The sequence below is a fragment of the Crinia signifera genome, chromosome 8, assembly GCF_055691185.1.
Source record: "Crinia signifera chromosome 8, ASM5569118v1, whole genome shotgun sequence".
NCBI lineage: Eukaryota > Metazoa > Chordata > Amphibia > Anura > Myobatrachidae > Crinia > Crinia signifera.
Window position 1 is genome coordinate 139,549,459 of NC_139224.1, and position 19,797 is coordinate 139,569,255.

The 19,797-nt window shown below is 46.3% G+C and overlaps 1 protein-coding gene across 2 annotated transcripts in view; it reads left to right on the forward strand.

Moving 5' to 3' along the window:
- The first annotated feature begins 1,034 nt into the window (after positions 1-1,034).
- Positions 1,035-19,797, forward strand: part of ASTN1 (astrotactin 1) — a 364,520-nt gene continuing 345,757 nt past the window's right edge. The window contains exons 1-2 of one of the 2 annotated variants that reach the window (XM_083157261.1): positions 1,036-1,508; positions 1,903-2,210. In XM_083157261.1, the coding sequence (XP_083013387.1) occupies positions 1,943-2,210 (268 nt within the window). In that variant the 5' untranslated portion in view covers positions 1,036-1,508; positions 1,903-1,942. Of the gene's footprint in view, positions 2,211-19,797 lie in introns of both variants that reach the window. The other variant, XM_083157262.1, reaches the window with a different exon arrangement.

The following is a 19,797-nucleotide window of genomic DNA, read 5'->3' on the forward strand; positions in this document are numbered from 1 at the left end:
CGATATGGACCAGCCTGGTATCATATTGAAGGCTGTGATGCCAGGGGGGGGGGGGACTGGCAGCCGTCGGAACTGGGTGGGGGTCGGAATTAACAGGTCCAATATTATCCTATGGGGAAAAAACGTTACAGCTTTGCCAGGCGATATCTCTGGTTCCCAGGGGGCTAGAGACACGGGGCTAAGCTCGTTGGAAAGCCCTGGTCCTCAGCTACAAAAAAATGACAGGGGGCACGGGCCCAGGTGCCCCCCCTGAATCCGCCAATGCTCACAGCTAGGCTACGCAGTCAGGGTTACCGGTATTCTGTATAGCTGTATAGCAAAGCGCTCGCATAATAGCGAGGTGCCGGACACGGTATGTGGGGTGGCTTTGCCCTGTGCTGGGCTGCCACCTGCATGCTGCAGCCAAATGCTATAGTTTTGTGAGTAATCTCAACGCTACAACTGAAGCTGAATCAGGCCCAGTGTCCACAGACAATTCCCTTATCTGGCAAGAATCAGTGTTTGGGGACTGTCAATTTCTAGTATAAGTGTATAGTCATGTGACATTTGTTGCTTCATGCTGATTGGCTTCTTCCCATCCCATGCACTGTGATTAGCCTGATCCTACAGCAGGAATTCATTAATAACTACAGTTTGGGCAAGTAAGGATCAATTTGCAAATGCAATAATAATTAGATTTTTAATGCAACATTTTTCTGCCTTTACAGCATTTGCAAAATAAACATTATTCAATTAAATGGCACTTTGTAAGCTTTTCTGTAACAATGTATAATACGAGCACTATAGTATATACAGCTATAGTATATTGTGACAGTAATGGATATTATGGTAGTGTGAGTGAGATACAAGTTGGGGATAACTAGTAAAGTTAATTATCATGGTAACAGTCAGCCCTGTTAAACATCAGAAGCCAAGGTGTGTATTTGGAATTCATTTCCCCTTGCATTGGTCACAGTACTTAGAATTCAGCATCCCTTGTAAGAGGCAGGATTATGCTGCATATATAGTCACTCCAAGCACGCTCCATTCATCCCTCCCTCTCACATCCATCTCCTCCTTCCACCTCTCTTCTTTCTCATCCTTCTTTCATCTCCCTCCAATCCCCACTGCCTACAGACAAAAGAAATCACAGACAGGCTCAGGGTCCTCATTGCACTGAGCCGCTTCTTGTTGCTGTGCCCTGGGAAAAAATGGCTTTCTTCCTCCAGCCGAGTACAGGAGAGATGGGAAGCTAGGAAGAAAGGCACAGGGAGGGGAGGGGAAGTATAAGGGAGCCAGAGGAGGGAAGGAATAGAAAGGAAGACAGATAGGCAGAGGTGATAGGCAGATGTGGCTTAGGATGTACCTCTGTGCTGCTATTTTAGGTGCAGTGAGGAGTTAAAGGGGGAGATTTATCAAGCCTTCTAAAGAGGACAAGTGGAGGTGTTGCCCATAGCGGGGGAGAATATTTCGGACATGCGTGAGCACTGAGGGGGAATTCTGCAGTGAAGGGTTACACGAGCTGTCAGGTAGGAGGGATGCATGTGTCTGTGTGTTTGTGCCTGCAGTGAGGGATTGTAGCAGTGCATTGTATATGCCCTCTGTGGGAATATAGCATGTGTAGGATGTATCACTAGCAAGTTGTGTGTGTGTGTGTGTACACTGAGTGTCACCCAGATGACAGCTGCCTGTCAGGTAGGAAGTGAAGTGGCTGCACATCTGCAAAGTAGCAGTAAGAGTGGAAGAAGACGCGTGCGTGCATGGGCAGTCTGTGCGTCTCTGTGAACACTTCTAACCTCTGCTGCTGCTGCTGCGCCAGTTGACCTTTGCGCCCATTTGCAGCAGCTACTGTTAGCCAAGTGTGCCCTGCATGTGATCCATCTGTGCGGCCAGATACTATAGATTCTGTGTGTGTGTCTGCAGCTAGGATCCACAGACAAGGGGAAGTGTTGGAAGAGTAAAGATGGCTCCTGCTCTGTGGGTACTGCTTGCCGGTTCCCTTCTCGTAGCCAGAAGTGGAGGAGAGGAGGATTCTTCCAGGGAGCTTGAGTGTAAGATGAAGAGCATCACCGTCTCGGCTCTGCCTTTCCTCCGGGAGAACGACCTCAGCATCATGCACAGCCCGTCTGCCTCTGAGCCCAAGCTCCTGTTCTCTGTCCGGAATGACTTCCCAGGGGAGATCGCAGTGGCTGATGACCTGGAGAACACTGAGCTTCCTTACTTTGTACTGGGTGAGTGGAATCTGCATCCTGTCCCCCTAGCTCATGACAAACTCCCTCTCCAGTAACTCACATGAAGCTGTGTTGCAGAGCATCATTCATCATACACTGTTGTTGTAGGCACTGTACTTTGCAAGGCCTTGCAGGATGCTAAAATGACACATACCTGTATATACAATATCATTGTGTTAAGGCTGCAGATTGTAAGTTTGCAAGCAGGGCCCTCTTACCACTTTGTCCATTGCCCCCCATATGTGTTTTGTTATTGTTCTATTGCTGTTTTGTTGCCAAATGTAAAGTGCAGCGGAATATGCTGGCACTTTATCAGTTAATCTTAATTATAATAATAATTTGCAGATGCTCCGAATTTTATGAAATGTCCTAAATTGTCAACTCGGCAGAGTCTCTGCTCCCTGCATTGTCATTTCGCAAGTGGTTAATTAAAGCAATTTTAACGACACCATAGACATGCATTGTATAGCATAAGTTTCTGGATCTATGCATGAGCAGCCTGACTCTTCAAAGAAGACAGGCGCAGCGAAAATCCTAGGATCCATCTGATTTGTCCACAGGCACGATTGGTAAATTGAGGGCGATTGATGTGAGAACTTGATCCAACAGTCGAGAGAGAAATGTCAACTTTAACTGTCCGTCTTGATCTTCTTATGCCAGATTTCTGTCCTCTGCCAGCTCAGCAGTGACAGGCTAGAGGTTACGTGGAACATCTTATGATCAATTAAGCAATTCACTGTCAACCATGCTACTAATGCATTTCATTTAATCTATGAGGATCAATTAGTGACTTAGGTGTTCTTTGTATTGGGCCAAATATCGAATTCATTCATGGTGGGATGACGTAGAACTTCACTTACTATCATTCAAAACTTAACTTTAGGTACCGGTGTAAGCAATGTGTTCCTATTGTCACTTAGTAGGTGCCAAATAAGAGGAGGGGTGCTCATCTGAGAATAGTGGAAACTAATTCAAACTTAACTTTATTTTTTTAAGGTGTGTTTACACGGTGCGATTTTGCTTGCGGTTCGATCCCAATTTGATAGGGATCAAAGCGAACAGCAAGCATTAGATTTGGACTATAGGATACAGATCTGTACTATATAGTCCTGCACAATCTATTTTACTGTTCGATTTACAATAAACAGGAGCGCACAACGGGATCGAAACAGCATCATATGAGGCTGAAAACCGTTCGATGTCCATTCGATTTTGAATCAATTTTGACTAAATAGTCAAAATCGAACACAAGATCTCACCTACATTTGTAGGTGCTATACTGTAAGTCTTATGGTGTGTACACACTTGTACAATTACCCTGCGTTTTAACCCTTGCGATCCCAATGCGTGCTCCCGTATTGCACGGCAGAAAGTCTTGGCTGCCTTGACTATATAGTGCAGATCTGCACTATATAGTCAAAATTGTATGCCATTGCATGCATGCCGTGCGATGCGATCTGATCGCACGGCACATCGCAGGTGTGTACACACCTTTACCTTTTATCCACCTTATCGTTTTATATATGTTTTGATGGTAGAACGTTCATACCCCCACTATCCATGTCCGCGTGGTGTCGATTTTATATAGTGTGGCGAGCGCAGCAAGCCACCGAGCCCGAAGCGTGGCGAGCGGGCGCATAAAACTAAGCAAATAGTGGGCGCCCAACTAACATATAAGTACCGTTTTTGATTTATACATTTGTTTTATACAAACTTGCCACCTTGCTTTTTGTGATTTGTACAGTATATGCTGTACGTTTGCATCTTTTGAGAACAAAAAACGGTACTTGTGTACTTTCCAGCATGGCGCCGTGTGTCTGTGTCCCCTTGCGGGGCACGCTATGGGCTCGGTGGCTTGCTACGCTCGCCACACTATCTAAAATCACCTCCATGCCAACATGGATAGTGGGGGTACGAACTATCCATGTTGGCATGGAGTTTACAGCCCCGCAGCTGGACACAGACGCACGGTGCCATGTTGGCGCCGTGAAACTACACAAGTACCCAAAAATCTCTTGTTTATGTTGTGTGTTATATAGGATTGATTATTTTTTTGATGATTCAAATATGTTGTGGATTGTGTTCTGTTTGGGTGGACTGGTGGGAGATTTAGGAATTTATAATAAACTAAGTTTTACCTTACAGATAACTTTAATAGTTTATGTACTATCTTATGAAAGTCAGAGATTACTGTTATGCCTTTTGATATGATACAGATCAGATATGCTCTATACTGTAGACCAGGGGAGTCAAACTCGTCCGCTGTTTTGCAACTACACATCCCAGCATGCCTTGCCACAGGTTTTCTATAACGGAGGGCTAAAAGTGTAGACACATTTGTGTCCACATAGCAATTACTGTACAGATGGGGTGCATCCGAGCCAGCTCAGGGAACCACCAGATTCCCTGAGCTGGCACAGGCTGGCGGAGAAGTGCTACATCTGACAGGGACGCAAGAGTGTCTCCCACGCTCGTGCACCCCAGTCACACGGTGGATTCACTGCCTGTCTCCGCTTCAGGGAGACGGGCAGGGTTAGTGGGGGGTGTGGGCAACTACGAGGGAGGATGGGGGAGCAGCGGGGAGCCGGTGGAGGGTGGTGGGCTCCGTCACAACGGGGCGTGCGAGCGTCTCCTGCGTGTGCGCCTGAACGTCGGCAGATGACGATTCAAACTCCAGGAGCTCCATCTGTATGTGTCATATTCAATGGCAATAGATCTAAATAATTTGCGTTTGGCGAGGCGGTGTTAACCTGTTTGATAGGCTCCAAATAAATACAGCTTAGTGAGCAGTTCTGAATCAGGCCAATTATGTGAAAGTTTTAGGAGTCTACTGGAAACTAAATATACTTGAATATTAAACTTGTCCTTATAGTGGGTGGGACAAGCATAGGAAATGATTAGTATTAAAGTGTAATAGTGTAAACTCTATTGATGGGCCCTGCAGGGGAGACCGAACTAAAGCAGAAAGCCGCAGTTTGCTAACAAATGTCAATATACCGCACAGTGCTGGAGGGGAGGGGGTTCATAGGTCAACAGTAATTCGATCGTCAGTAATTAGATGGCTACACATGGTGGACACAGAGGTCGACATGAAAAAGGATGACATCAGGTGGGTCCTGAGGAAGCTTGGGTCCTGAGGAAGCTTTTTTGCGAAAGCGTACGCTCGACTAACTACACACCTAGTGTGTCTAATACCCCACTTTCCCCTCCCCACTTACAAACTGTATATATATTTGTTGTTGGCTACATTGGGGTTTCCGTTGGACACGGTCCCCAATCAGTACACTGACACGGTCTCTGGCGCCAGAGCCGTGTGTGTCCCTGCCTGTTCTAGATCCACATGAGCGAGGGAGTGCACACAGGCACACCTCAGACTCAGCTCTGCGGTTGGAACGCAGGTTGTGGAACTACTGGCTCCAGCAAGCCTAACAGCAGCGCTGAAACGGCATCACATCCGTGTTCAAGCGCGTGCTGGTGGCTGCACTAAGTGAGCCTCAGGACTATTGTGATACATTGTATATGATAAAGTTACAAACCTGACTTATCCACATTACATGACTTTGGTAATATAAACAAGTCTTCCGTGCCACATTATATCTATTATAAATAATAACGGTGATAACGGGTAGTGGGGTCCCGCTAGGTGAGGATTCTTATCCTTTTTACAAATCACTATTTGTTGTCTTATGTGTTGTCCAGTCCTTTTTATATCTTCGCAACTATTTTAAATGAACTCAATAAAAGTGATGTTTTACTAAGTATTATTTCTCTAGGTGCACCAAGAAAAGGCACTCTTTTCTATCCTCCTTAAAATATCCTGTCTGTGCCTCTGGTAGCACACCCTCGCATTTACATATATTCAATTAATCAATTATGCTATGAGGGTCCACCCGTTTGTTACAATAAATCTACCTCTGTGCGACTGACAAACCTTTCTCTAAACATTCTACACATGGTGGACACAGAGGTCGACATGAAAAAGGATGACATCAGAGCATTAGAAAATATTTTTATATATGTAATTACCCAATAAAAATTTGAATACAAAAAAAAGAAAAAGGTTGACATGAGTTTTTCACAAAAAAAAAAAAAAAAAAAAAAATGTCATACTTTACTATCCAAGTGGGCATAGAGTGAAATTATAATAGTGCCCCATTCCCGAAGCAATGGGACGCGGCATGCTTATACGATGTCCATGTCGTCTTATGTTGACACAGACACCAAAAACCATAAAAACCTCATGTCAGCATCTTTCATGTTGACCTTTTCCATGTCAACATATTGCTTGTGTCGACCTTCTGACCATGTTGACATAATGCAAGTAGACCTTTTTCATGTGTCAATCTTTGGCATGTGGACCAATAGCGATTGACATTAATAAATCGATCTAATTAATGTTGACCCCCCATACCCTGCTGGAGCAGGGCAAGTTAATGCTCTGTGCTGCCCCCACCCCCATCCCTATGTACACAGGTGATGTTATGATGCCACATCAAGGGGGCCAACCATGCCCAGAGTATCTTCAGGACTTCATCAGACAGACAGCTCTGCAGGCTGCAGGTGTGTGCCCAGATAGGGTAACCTCTGCAGAAAACACCCTGCAAACCAAGAGAGCGTGCCGTGGGGCTGCACACTGGGCGCTGGCACTGGTCGCACACCCCTAGTTACAGCCATGGTCTCATATCTGAAATATTGGTACTTGTGAGTTATCCGGACGCCCGATTTCAAAATCGGGTCGGATCGGGCACATCGCATCGCATCGCATGCGACCATCGGATGCGATGCGATGCGATGCGATGCGATGACCCGATTTTTCCATAGGAATCAATGTTAAAATGGACTGAGTCCATTTTAACATGGAATTCAATGGGAAAAAGGGGTCCTTTTCATACCCCTACTATCCAAGTGGGCATGGAGTTGGATATAAACCTGTGGCGAGCGTAGCGAGCCACCGAGCCCGAAGCGTGGCGAGCGTAGCGAGCCCCGCGAGGGGACACGGAATACCGTCCCCTCGCGGGGCTCGCTTCGCTCGCCACGCTTCGGGCTCGGTGGCTCGCTACGCTCGCCACAGGTTTATATCCAACTCCATGCCCACTTGGATAGTAGGGGTATGAAAAGGACCCCTTTTTCCATAGGAATCATTTTAACATTGATTCCTATGGAAAAATCGGGTCATCGCATCCGATGGTCGCATGCGATGCGATGCGATGCGATGCGATATCGCATCGCATCGTATCTGATTGTATGCCTTAACTTAAGGCATACAATCAAAAAATCGGGCGTCCAGATAACTCACAAGTACCGAAATATTGGTATGGGGCAATATACACTGCTCAAAAAAAAAATCCTAGATCTGAATGAATGAAATTTTCTTATTAAATACTTTGTTCTTTACATAGTTGAATGTGCTGACAACAAAATCACACACAAATTAACAATGTAAATCTAATTTATTAACCCATGGAGGTCTGGATTTGGAATCCCACTCAAAATTAAAGTGGAAAAACACACTACAGGCTGATCCAACTTTGATGTAATGTCCTTAAAACAAGTCAAAATGAGGCTCGGTAGTGTGTGTGGCCTCCACGTGCCTGTATGACCTCCATACAATGCCTGGGCATGCTCCTGATGAGGTGGCGGATGGTCTCCTGAAGGATCTCCTCCAATACCTGGACTAAAGGATCAACTCCTGGACAGTCTGTGGTGCAACGTGGTGTTGGTGGATGGAGCGAGACATGATGTCCCAGATGTGCTCAATATGATTCAGGTCTGGGGAACGGGCAGGCCAGTCCATAGCATCAATGCCTTCGTCTTGCAGGAACTGCTGATATACTCCAGCCACATGAGGTCTAGCATTGTATTGCATTAGGTAGCGCCTCCATGCTGTGGACACTACACTGACAGACGCGGCGAACCTTCTTGCCACAGCTCGCATTGATGTGCCATCCGGGATGAGCTGCACTACCTGAGCCACTTGTGTGGGCTGTAGACTCCGTCTCATGCTACTACTAGAGTGAAAGCACCGCCAGCTTTCAAAAGTGACCAAAACATCAGCCAGAAAGCATAGGAGCTGGGTACTTGTGAGTTATCTGGGCTGCCGATTTTTTGATTGTATGCCTTAAGTTAAGGCATACAATCAGATGCGATGCGATGCGATGACCCGATTTTTCCATAGGAATCAATGTTAAAATGGACTGAGTCCATTTTAACATGGAATTCAATGGGAAAAAGGGGTCCTTTTCATACCCCTACTATCCAAGTGGGCATGGAGTTGGATATAAACCTGTGGCGAGCGTAGCTAGCCACCGAGCCCGAAGCGTGGCGAGCGAAGCGAGCCCCGCGAGGGGACGGTATTCTGTGTCCCCTCGCGATGCGATGCGATGTGCCCGATCCGACCCGATTTAGAAATCGGCAGCCCGGATAACTCACAAGTACCAGGAGCTGATTAGTGGTCTGTGGTCACCACCTGCAGCACAACTCCTGTATTGGGGGTGCCTTGCTAATTGCCTATTATTTCCACCTGTTGTCTATTCCATTTGCACAACAGCATGCAGAATTGATTGTCAGTCAGTGTTGCTTCCTAAGTGGACAGTTTGATTCTGCAGAAGTGTGATTGACTTGGAGTTACATTATGTGGTTTAAGTGATCCCTTTATTTTTTTAGCAGTGTACATGTGAACATCACAAGCTGCTCAACCTTCCATTACTGAATAATCTTGTATATCAGATTTACTGGCCTCTAGCATAAAATGTGCATCGTACTGTGCACCTGGCACCTACTGTAGATATAAGTGAAATACACATGTAAGGGTACAGTACCTTGTTTTTAGGCTCAGCCAATTTCTGTTTCTATGATACTTTTGTATAATAAACAAGTGTAGAGATAGACAATACATAGGAGTACATTTACTAAAGGTTCTGCAAATAAAGGGCCAGATTCTCTAAGCTTCAAAAGGGATAAAATGGAGAGTGATAAACAGCCAGCCAATCAGCTCCTACCTGACATTTTTCAAACACAGCCTATGACATGGCAGGTAGGAGCTGATTGGCTGGCTGTTTATCACTCTCCATTTTATCATTTTTAAAGCTTAGAGAATCTGACCCAAAGAGAGATAATGTTGCCCATATTATACAATAGTGAAATAATAGACATAATGTAATTGGTTGCCATGGGCAACATCACCTCTTTTTATTTTTAGTAAATTGACTCCATACTGTACAGTAACTGAACATATTAGCATTTACAATGTGCTACAGCTGTGCTGTAGTTGACTTTACTGTACTTCCTGTCTGCATGTAGCTAACCATCTTCTCAGCAGCTCTGAATATTAATTGGGGTTCATTTACTAAGATGGGAGTTCTATTTCAGATAGGATGTTGCTATGGGCAACCAATCAGATTCTATTATCTTCTAGAAGGACCAAAAAAATGAGAAGTAGTTTCTGATTGATTGCCCATAGCAACATCCCATGTGAAATACAACTCACATCTTAGTAAATCTCCCCCATTGATAAGACTAATGACTAATAAGAGTGTGAGCATGTAAAGCGTGTACACAGTGTCACGCTGACAGAGCCACCAATTCAGGTAAGTTTGCACACTTACCATTCAGCCAATCAATGTGTCAATCCTCTCATCCAGCTGGGCAGTCATTTGAATTTGCCCGCCCAGCTGTGATGTCAGCCCCTGCAGCAAATCATACACACAGCCAGATGTGCCGATATATCTTTAGACATATTGGGGGCAGGCACCAATGGTCTTGAGATATATATCAGCTATTCACCTAAACATTGCCAAGTTTGTACCCAGCTTTACTGGCTGGAGCAGTAAAGGACTGTGATCCTGAGAAACATCCTCACAACATGAAGCTGTCAGCTTTCACTACACTGGTTTTCAGTGGTCACATGACAATAGTGTCATAGGAACGTCTTCCCACATCTGAGAATTGGAATATTGGCCCTTATTCTAGTTGACTCGGACGGATGCGTATTTTCGGACGGCCACCGAGTGTTCTTAGCCCCGCCTACCGTATGGTTCGCTATCACTGTCCGAATGCGGTAAGACGCCGAGTGAACGGACCGTGAGTGGATGTTTCATGTGAACAACTCCCCCATCTTTGGGAACCTCCCCCATCCTCCGATGGTCGCCGATCATCGAATAATGGACCGAGCGGTCAGACAGCTCTGAGTGCTCCAGACTACTCGGGCATTTCTCAGTGCGAAAGCAGGTATATGGGCAGGCAGCTGGCATCCGGCTATGTCAGATGTCCGCCCCCCACATGTGCGTCACGGCCGGATTACCATACATACACCCAGCTGTTTCATGGGACCGCCCATGAAACGCGGGGCATACTCATATGGTAATGAGGCCAAACAGACCTTCACGCCCCTCTCCACCCCCGGTTTGGATTGTTCCGACCGATCATTTTCTGTACGGAATTCATGCCTTATTCGGACGTGTGCGGCATTCGCACATGTACAGAAACGCCTCTGCACATGCGCAAACACAATACATCGGCCGTCAGACCGAACACGCAGCCATCCGACTCAATCAGAATAAGAGCTAATGTCTATGGGGGTATTTAGCAAAGTGGAGTTATTTTAAATTGTGAGAAATAAAGTACTAGCTAATCAGCTTCTACCTAAAGGCCCCCATACACTAGCCGATTTTGGTCAGATTTCAGCCAGATCAGTCGGATCTGGCCCAAATCGGACCAAAATCGGCTAGTTTTGATGTCCCCTCAGATCCGATGCGCGGTCCCGTGCGCATCGGATCTGCGTCGGGTGGTCGGACCTGCTGCACGTCCGACCACCCGACTTGGGACCTAGTGGGGCGGCGAGGCGGTAGAGGGAGCAGGGGGGGCTGGGGACGCTGCGGGGGACACAGGCGGCATAGAGCCGGGCAGGGGGAGCCGGCGGGAGCTGTCAGTATTGAATAAAAAAAAAAAAGCCCATACAATGCATGGGCGGCCTGTGATTGGCTGAGCGCTCTCTCAGCCAGGCAGCAATTGGCTGAGAGAGCGCTCAGCCAATCACAGGCTGCCCATTCATTGTATAGGCTTTTTTTTCTAGCACTGACAGCTCCCGCCGGCTCCCCCTGCCCGGCTCTATGCCGCCTGTGTCCCCCGCAGCGTCCCCAGCCCCCCCTGCTCCCTCTACCGCCTCGCCGCACAGACGCTGTCCCCCGCAGCGTCCCCAGCAGCGGGGGACACAGACGTGTCCCCCGCAGCGTCCCCAGCCCCCCTGCTCCCTCTACCGCCTCGCCGCACAGACGCTGTCCCCCGCAGCGTCCCCAGCAGCGGGGGACACAGACGTGTCCCCCGCAGCGTCCCCAGCCCCCCTGCTCCCACCAGCTCCCACCTCTGTAGCCCCCCCCCCCCCCCCCCCCCTGCTCCCCGGGTTTTTTACATGTGATAAATCGAGACGATTTATCACATGTAAAAAATGGCACATCAAGTGTCAATCTAATCAAGCTCCCCCGGGGAGCAGCCGGGGAAGCTCAGGGGGAAGTCGGGGGCGACTTGTCCTAAGGACAAGTCGCCCTAGTGTATGGGGGCCTTTACAGTTCACTGGCTGTGTTTAAAAAATGACAAAAGCTGATTGGCTGGCACTTTATCTCTCACAACTGAATCTCTTTTCAAGCTTTGATAAATACTCCCCAAGGCACTTACGGCACAGTGGCATTATTTTATTTTTATATTTTACAGTTAATGTTTTTACATTATGCTTTTCTGCAACTAAGCTATTATTTAGTCTGCACCAATTATGTATAATTAATATTTTTCACAACTACATAACAGGATCACTTTAGTTTCACCTCAGCTTTATTAAAATTAGCAATACCATTTTTGTATGGAAAATATAAAAACATGATCTAGCCCAGTTATAACAACCATTGCTATTAGTCATGTCATTCCGCAGTGAAGGTTTGTACAATAAAATATTAATGTTTAAACTTAGAGTTCTTCCACTGTATGCTGATGATGTGAAACACAAATTTCTCTAGGCGTAAATTGGGTGTTACATATCTGCTCACAAGGTATAAAATGTAAGGTCAAGTGTAATAGGGTGTGAGAATCAGAAAGTGAGAGATTGGGGGGTTTCCCATTTTTTTCATGCGGAAATCAATTCATTGAAAAAACAGGTTGATTTTGCCATGTAATTACCTGTAGCCGAGCAGTGACGTGCAATGAGGTCAATAATAGCTATGGAATGTGATTCACGTTACATTTCTGTCCCAAGTGAAGGGGCTCTGATACAAATTACAGGCAGCGGGGTCCAGACTGCGGGGATCAGGGCAGCGGCGGCTGGGCACCTGTAGCGCTATTTGCCGGTCAGCAGGGTGGGAAGGGCTGCTGGATTTGAAAACATATTGAAAAGACTGGCCAGGCGCTGATTGGCTGAGAGCGTCCGGCCAGCCTTTTCAATATGTATTCGAATCCAGCAGTGCTTGTCCGCCCTGCTGCCCAGCAAATAGCGCTACAAGCACCCAGCCACCACTGCCCAGATCCCTGCAGTCTGGACCCCACCATCCGCTACAAGGACCCTGCTGCCCACCGCCCAGACCCCGCTGCCCGCACCCCACTGCTCGCTGCCCGACTCTGCTGCCCAGGTAAGTTCCTTTCACACCAGCCAGTAACCCGAGCTAGTCGCTGGAGCAACCCTGCTAGCTAGGAGGGTTGAAATCCCTGCAAATTTTTCCCGGAATTCGGCACGGGAACCTTGCATACTAGCACTAGTCACAGGTTGTTCCCGTGGCCAACCTGGGAATTTTGGCTGGTGTGAAAAGGGTATAAATGATTATATCTAGAGCTGATAGCCATTTCCAGTTGCTGCAAGCTTGCTCCATCGTGCTCACTCAGCGGTAAATTTACTAACTAATTATTAGAAGTTTGAGATGTTGCTCCTAGCAACCAATCAGATCCTGCTTATCATTTATCTAGTACGTTCTAGAGGATAATTGCTCAAATCTGATTGTTTGCAATGGACAACATCTCAGACTTCTAAAAACTCTCACCTTAGTAAACTTACCCCCTAAGTTTCCCCATCTCTGATTTCCTTGATCTCACCTGGTTAACGCTTTCCGTCATATTCAACAAAGAACCAATCATCAATGTAAACTACATGAATATATTGATTTTCAATTTTCACCTAACATTCTACATTCTTGTTGCATCATAAATGTACTAAAATGTACAGATACGTGAAATGTAATTTTCATGTATTGTATTGATTCTGTATATACAGTATATACATTTTAGTGAATACCAACAAATAACATGAAATCAGTCTGTTGCAGAAAGTTGTCGGTAAATAAATAAGACTGGGCACAGCGAGCACTAAACAGTTCTTCAACCCCACTATACTTCACTAACCCATTTGTCATCGCCAAATACTGAAATCTCACACTTGCCCTTTAGAGCAAATCTGTATTTTTAGGCATATCGTCCCCTGGGACAATGAAACCCTCTGCTAATAAACAGAAACAGGTCAAAACAACAACAGAATCTTAAGCTTCAAGGCATCAGCTCACAACATTTGGTCCTATATTTTGAAAATTCTAAATATAGTGTATACAGGTAATGTGAGTATATTAAAACTCATTCTGAATACTGAAACCCCTTGTTTGCTGAAGGCAGGTACAGATGGAGCCATATTCATGTATTCCCGTATCGCCATTCATAGAGACGGGGACATGTATCTCACATGTTGTCCAATGGCGCACTGTCGTGATGAATGAAAATGGCCTCATCTTTAATACCGGTCAAAGGTCTTTAAAGATACATTCCTCCCAATTTAGGGCTGCAACTAGGAAAGCTCTAGGAAGTCCACTGGTGCTGGATGTAATGCCCATACATGCATGCTTTTTTTTGGGGGGGGGGGGGGGGGGCTGTCGCACTGGGTACTTGTTTCCTATCTGGGCGCCCGCTAAGTTAATTGCGCACCATGCTATTCTCCGTAGAGAAATCTGATCGCATCGCATCGTATACATACACGATATTGAACGATGCGATGCGATGCGATCCGATTCGATTTCCCATAGGAAACAATGTTAAATGGATCAATTTACCCAAATCAGCATAGGGAAGAATGGTAAATGGGCCAGAAACCCCAAAAAAACCCACAGAGCAGTGGAATGTCCCCCCAAAAGTAGTTGACGCCACCCCGCCATCAACGTGAACCCGAAGCGTGGCGAGCGCTGCGAGCCCGCGAGGGGCGGCGGTACGCGTCCTCCGACCTTTTCATGCCCTACTATCCACTAGGGCGTGGAGTGAGAATAGAATAGTGTGGCGAGCGCAGCGAGCCACCGAGCCCGAAGCGTGGCGAGCGCAGCGAGCCCCGCGAGGGGCCGCGGATACCTTCACAGGTAAACGCGTCCCTTCGCGGGCTTCCCAGGTGTCCGCGTCACCATGGACACCTGGGAAGCCCGCGAGGGGACGCGTATAACTGTGAAGGTATCCGCGTCCCCTCGCGGGGCTCGCTGCGCTCGCCACGCTTCGGGCTCGGTGGCTCGCTGCGCTCGCCACACTATTCTATTCTCACTCCACGCCCTAGTGGATAGTAGGGCATGAAAAGGTCGGAGGACGCGTACCGCCGCCCCTCGCGGGCTCGCTGCGCTCGCCGCGCTTCGGGTTCACGTTGATGGCGGGGTGGCGTCAACTACTTTTGGGGGGACATTTCAATGTTCAGGGGTGTTTTTGGCCCATTTACTATTGTTCCTATGATAATTTGGCTAAATTGAGCCATTTCACATTGTTTCCTATGGGAAATCGAATCGGATCGCATCGCATCGCATCGTTCAATATCGTGTATGTGTACGATGCGATGCGATCCGATTTCATTACGGTGCCGTACGTAGAAAACCTGGGCGCCCAGATAGGAAACAAGTACCTCGCACTGTCTTACATGCTGGTACATGTGTCCCACGCGAGGGAGGGTTGGGGCAGTTGGGAGGCCTCCTATCACTTGCTGCTCAGCAGTGAATAGATGCTGTGCACATGTGTACAGCATCTATTCTACTAGATTGTAAGCTCCTCGGAGCAGGGCCCTCTTCCCTCCTGTTGTTAAAGCCCACTTCTCTTCACATTTCACTCACAGCTCTCCTATACTCCAACACTCAGTGACCATCTTCGTCTGCATACTCCTCTCCATCATTGGCCTCAAGCCCCTAGTAGTATGCTGATCAAGTCCTCACTACTTACATTTAAGCTGTAATGTGTATTTAACTGTGGTATTCATTTTACCTGTAATCTATTTCTGTTATTTATTTACTGTAATGTTAAGTTTTGTCTCCCTGTACTGTTCCTTTGTACACTTTTGGCGCCTTATAATTAAAATGATAATAATAGTATTCACAGGAAAAAGAGGGGCTGGGGGCAAGCCAGTAGCTCACAGATCACTGGGTATGTCCCCCCTCCCCATGACAAAAAACAGGATGTGTGACTCTCGTTCTCACTTAACCACGCCACTTTTGCCGAGGCCACAGACCCTTTCCAGAAGCAAGAATCCACATTCACAAAGCATATATGGTGGGATTTCTGAAGATTCTATTTACTTCTGGAACACGCGACGACTCCGGGACAGCAGATCTACTTGTCTGTGATCTTGGCTCTCCTCCTGTCAAGCTTATTAATGAAAATGGACCTCCCAAAATGGCTGCCCCTTAACAGCAGACACTTTTTGAGGATGCTAGAGGAGGCAGAGGCCTCCTCTAGCATCCTCAAGAACAGTCTGCTGTTAGGGGGCGGCCATTTTGTGAGGTCCCTTTTCATTAACAGAAACCTGACAGGAGTAGAGCCACGACTGCAGACAAGTAGATCTGCGGTCCCGGCGGTGGCGGTAAACAGAGGGGCAAAGTCGTCTGAGTGTCCCGCGGCAGCGGCGAACAGAGCGGGGCAAGGTTGGTCAGCAGTGCAGCGCATGATAGCCCTGCAGAACCCCGGCGCCCACACTTAATCAGCACCTCCCCGTGATTACAGGGTCTGTGGGGCTATTGTTACGCCACTGATGGAGATCTAGATGTAGTCTGCAAAGCTTGGTCCTGTGACTCTGATCGAATCTCCAAATAAATGTTTTTGGAAGAAATAACCAATCCACATCATACTGTGGTGTTTTCATTGGGAGAAGGGACTAACCTGGCTCCTTTAAAAGTCAGATGAGTCTTTCCTGTTGCTTCTCTCTCTGCTCAGTTATGAAAACAGAAGTTCTGATATCATATATGTATGCAGCCTACAGGTATGCTTGGCCTACATTTATAGAGCACATTAAATCAGAGTGTCTATGCAAATTAGATTCCTCTTCTTAGAGCGGATGAAGCAATTGAGGGATGCATGGAATAATATGCTAAGTCTGGTTCTATAAAACACAGTCGCTGCTTGATATGCAAGCAATGTCACGGTACGAAAGTGCATTGCCAAGTTACTGAAATTTAAATATAGATGCTTCATTTTTCCATACATTATTAACGTATGAGTTTACAATTACATGAAACAAAACATTCCGGAAATACACATAATATTGTGAGATTTCATAGGATTCTTACCCAGCAGAAATAAGTCTATTAATTCCAAAATATTAAATTCTCATAGATAATAATGAATGTAAAAAGTAATCAGGTAAAGCACTAATCAGGTAAAATTAACTGTTCAAAATGGGAATCAATGTTAAGCCAACCTGATAAGTTGAATAGTAGGTGATTGGGAATTTACTGTGTATATGTGGGCTGTTGTATAGCTGAGTTTGCATGGTCTAATATGAACGTGCCACATATTTCTTTTATCTTGATTACCTTTATGTTTTGTTTAGTATTTATTAAATGTGTGCTATTTGCTGTATTTCTACATATACATCGTCATGCTGGCCCCTCCCAGATCATCATCTGCTCCACCCATGCATAAACAACCCTAAAACATTCAAGATCCCATTTTATTTTTTTCTCCAAGGACTTGGACACACTGATGTACAACGAGGGGTAACATTAACTGAACATTATCTAAAATAAGAATGGAAGTGTGTAAAACAACGTGCAATGAACATTTGCAGCTAGACCATTTACACAAAGGGAAATTTGCAATAAAACCATGTACAGTAAAATAAAATTCCAACCTGTGTTGACAAGGCCTATCCTCATGTTGTAAGGCGGTGGTTACCAAAGTTAGTGGAAGCCTCAGGGTATCTTAAGAGCCTCGAGTATTTGAAGAGCCCCAATTATCAGCATTGTTACTAAAGCACACCTATAGGCCAGCAAAAAGGATTAAATTACTGTAAGTGTGCTTAATGTATCATTCAAGTGCACAGTCTATAACGTGATCCCTAGAGGAGGGGTGGGCCCTCAGGCAGTGGGTTTCACTGAGGATTCCCCTGTACCCCTATGGGCTAGCTTAGCACTTGCAGAGAGATTTTGGTGGGGTGCGTTCAAACAAAAATTAAAGTTGCAGTGTAAAAATATAGCTAACAAGTAAAAGCGACCAGTATTTACCCTGCACAAAAAAAATATTACACACCCAAATCTAAATCTCTCTGCAAATCTTACATCTGCCCCCCCCCCTGCAGTGCAACATGGTTTTGAACAGTTCTGTGCTTCTTTAATGCTTCTTGATGTGACTTTGCATTGAACATGTCATTAATGTCAATGTAGTGCTCATTCTCCCATTAAGTATGTATCACTAGTCTCAGACATACATCTACTGTACTGTGATACCATGACCATTTTTGCCAGAGGGCGACTTACCTCCGCATCGGGTATCCTTCAAGGTAGGGGCACCGCTGCATCTATGATTTAAAGGGTTCAAACCTAGACACAATCTTAGTAATTATTGTACTGTAGCTTTTATGTCATCACCTGGTGGAATTGCGATTTTTTTTTTTACTGTCAGTCAGTAAATTTACTGTCAGTTGGCAATCTTGCCTGACATAAAGTAATGGACATCTTTGGGGAAAACAGAAATCCATTTACATGCAATAGTGAGACAGACTCTCCTGGCAGCAAAACAGCACAATTATTCCTACAGGGCTTTAGCTAAGCAGTCGGAGTGAAATCCTTCGCTTTATCTATATCTATATCTGTATTCTCCATAATGAAGAGCACAGATTGCAGACAGTGACACTCCAGACCATGTCTCCAATACATCACTTACAGACACATCATGTTGTTCCTTCATGTTATGATGTTGCTTGTTAATGCCATTTAAACCAAGAGTCGCTTTTACATCTTTTATTCTTACAAGTTGGCTCTAAAGAAAAGGAAGAACAATACTCAGCTTGGTATCTTATAAGTAGCCTAGTGAATATGTTGCTTGTACTCTAATAACTGCATAACGGCCTAGAAATAACTTCACACGTAGACACTTATCTAAAATAAAGACGCGACACCAAAAGCTTAGATTAAACTGTCATACTTATTTATTTAAGAAGTGGTATGACCCCCGATAAAGGGGATGGCAAAGACCAGGCACCTGAGACCAGAGACCGTTCAGGGGTGTTGCCCCGGGCAACGACCAGGTCGTTCCCAAATTCCTACACACCCCTTACCAAAGGCACAGCCCGCCCTGCGTGGACATCCCCCCGCCTCTAAGGCCTGACGCGAACATATCCGCCTAAATGTTCGTCGCCCCACCGCGCTGAGTCGAGGCCCGTCCGCCCTCCTGGCAAGGAGAGGGGTAATACCACGCAGGGACCACCTGACGCCCTTCTAGAATCCTGGTCGAGGGTGCTGTCCCGCCAATTTTAAACTTATAATAGCCAATTGATTCAAATTTTTGTGAGGCAAAGCCTTTAGAAGGAAGGGAAGGGAGGGTGGGGATCAAAGAATCAAAGAGGGCGCATACCCTTGCTGCCCTAACCTATATACCCTTGACCTGGGGTGCAACCCCCTTTGCCCCCCATTGGTGGGGGCTTCCCGCCCTGGGTTAACCCCTCCTTCTATGCCCTATCACTATCACTGAACTTTATTTACACAGCCCAATTCACAGGCTCTTAACTGCACTTGGGCTTATTCAGCCCTCGTTTAAACTAAGTAGCCTAGTGAATATGTTGCTTGTACTCTAATAACTGCATAACGGCCTAGAAATAACTTCACACGTAGACACTTATCTAAAATAAAGACGCGACACCAAAAGCTTAGATTAAACTGTCATACTTATTTATTTAAGAAGTGGTATGACCCCCGATAAAGGGGATGGCAAAGACCAGGCACCTGAGACCAGAGACCGTTCAGGGGTGTTGCCCCGGGCAACGACCAGGTCGTTCCCAAATTCCTACACACCCCTTACCAAAGGCACAGCCCGCCCTGCGTGGACATCCCCCCGCCTCTAAGGCCTGACGCGAACATATCCGCCTAAATGTTCGTCGCCCCACCGCGCTGAGTCGAGGCCCGTCCGCCCTCCTGGCAAGGAGAGGGGTAATACCACGCAGGGACCACCTGACGCCCTTCTAGAATCCTGGTCGAGGGTGCTGTCCCGCCACAGCAATGGTACTTCTCTACTGCCCTGAGCACCTAGTACCAATGCCCCGCCATACCCCACAGTAGTGACACCCACTAACATAACTGTTTAAAAATATCTTCCAGAAAAACTGCCATGCCCTCCTCTG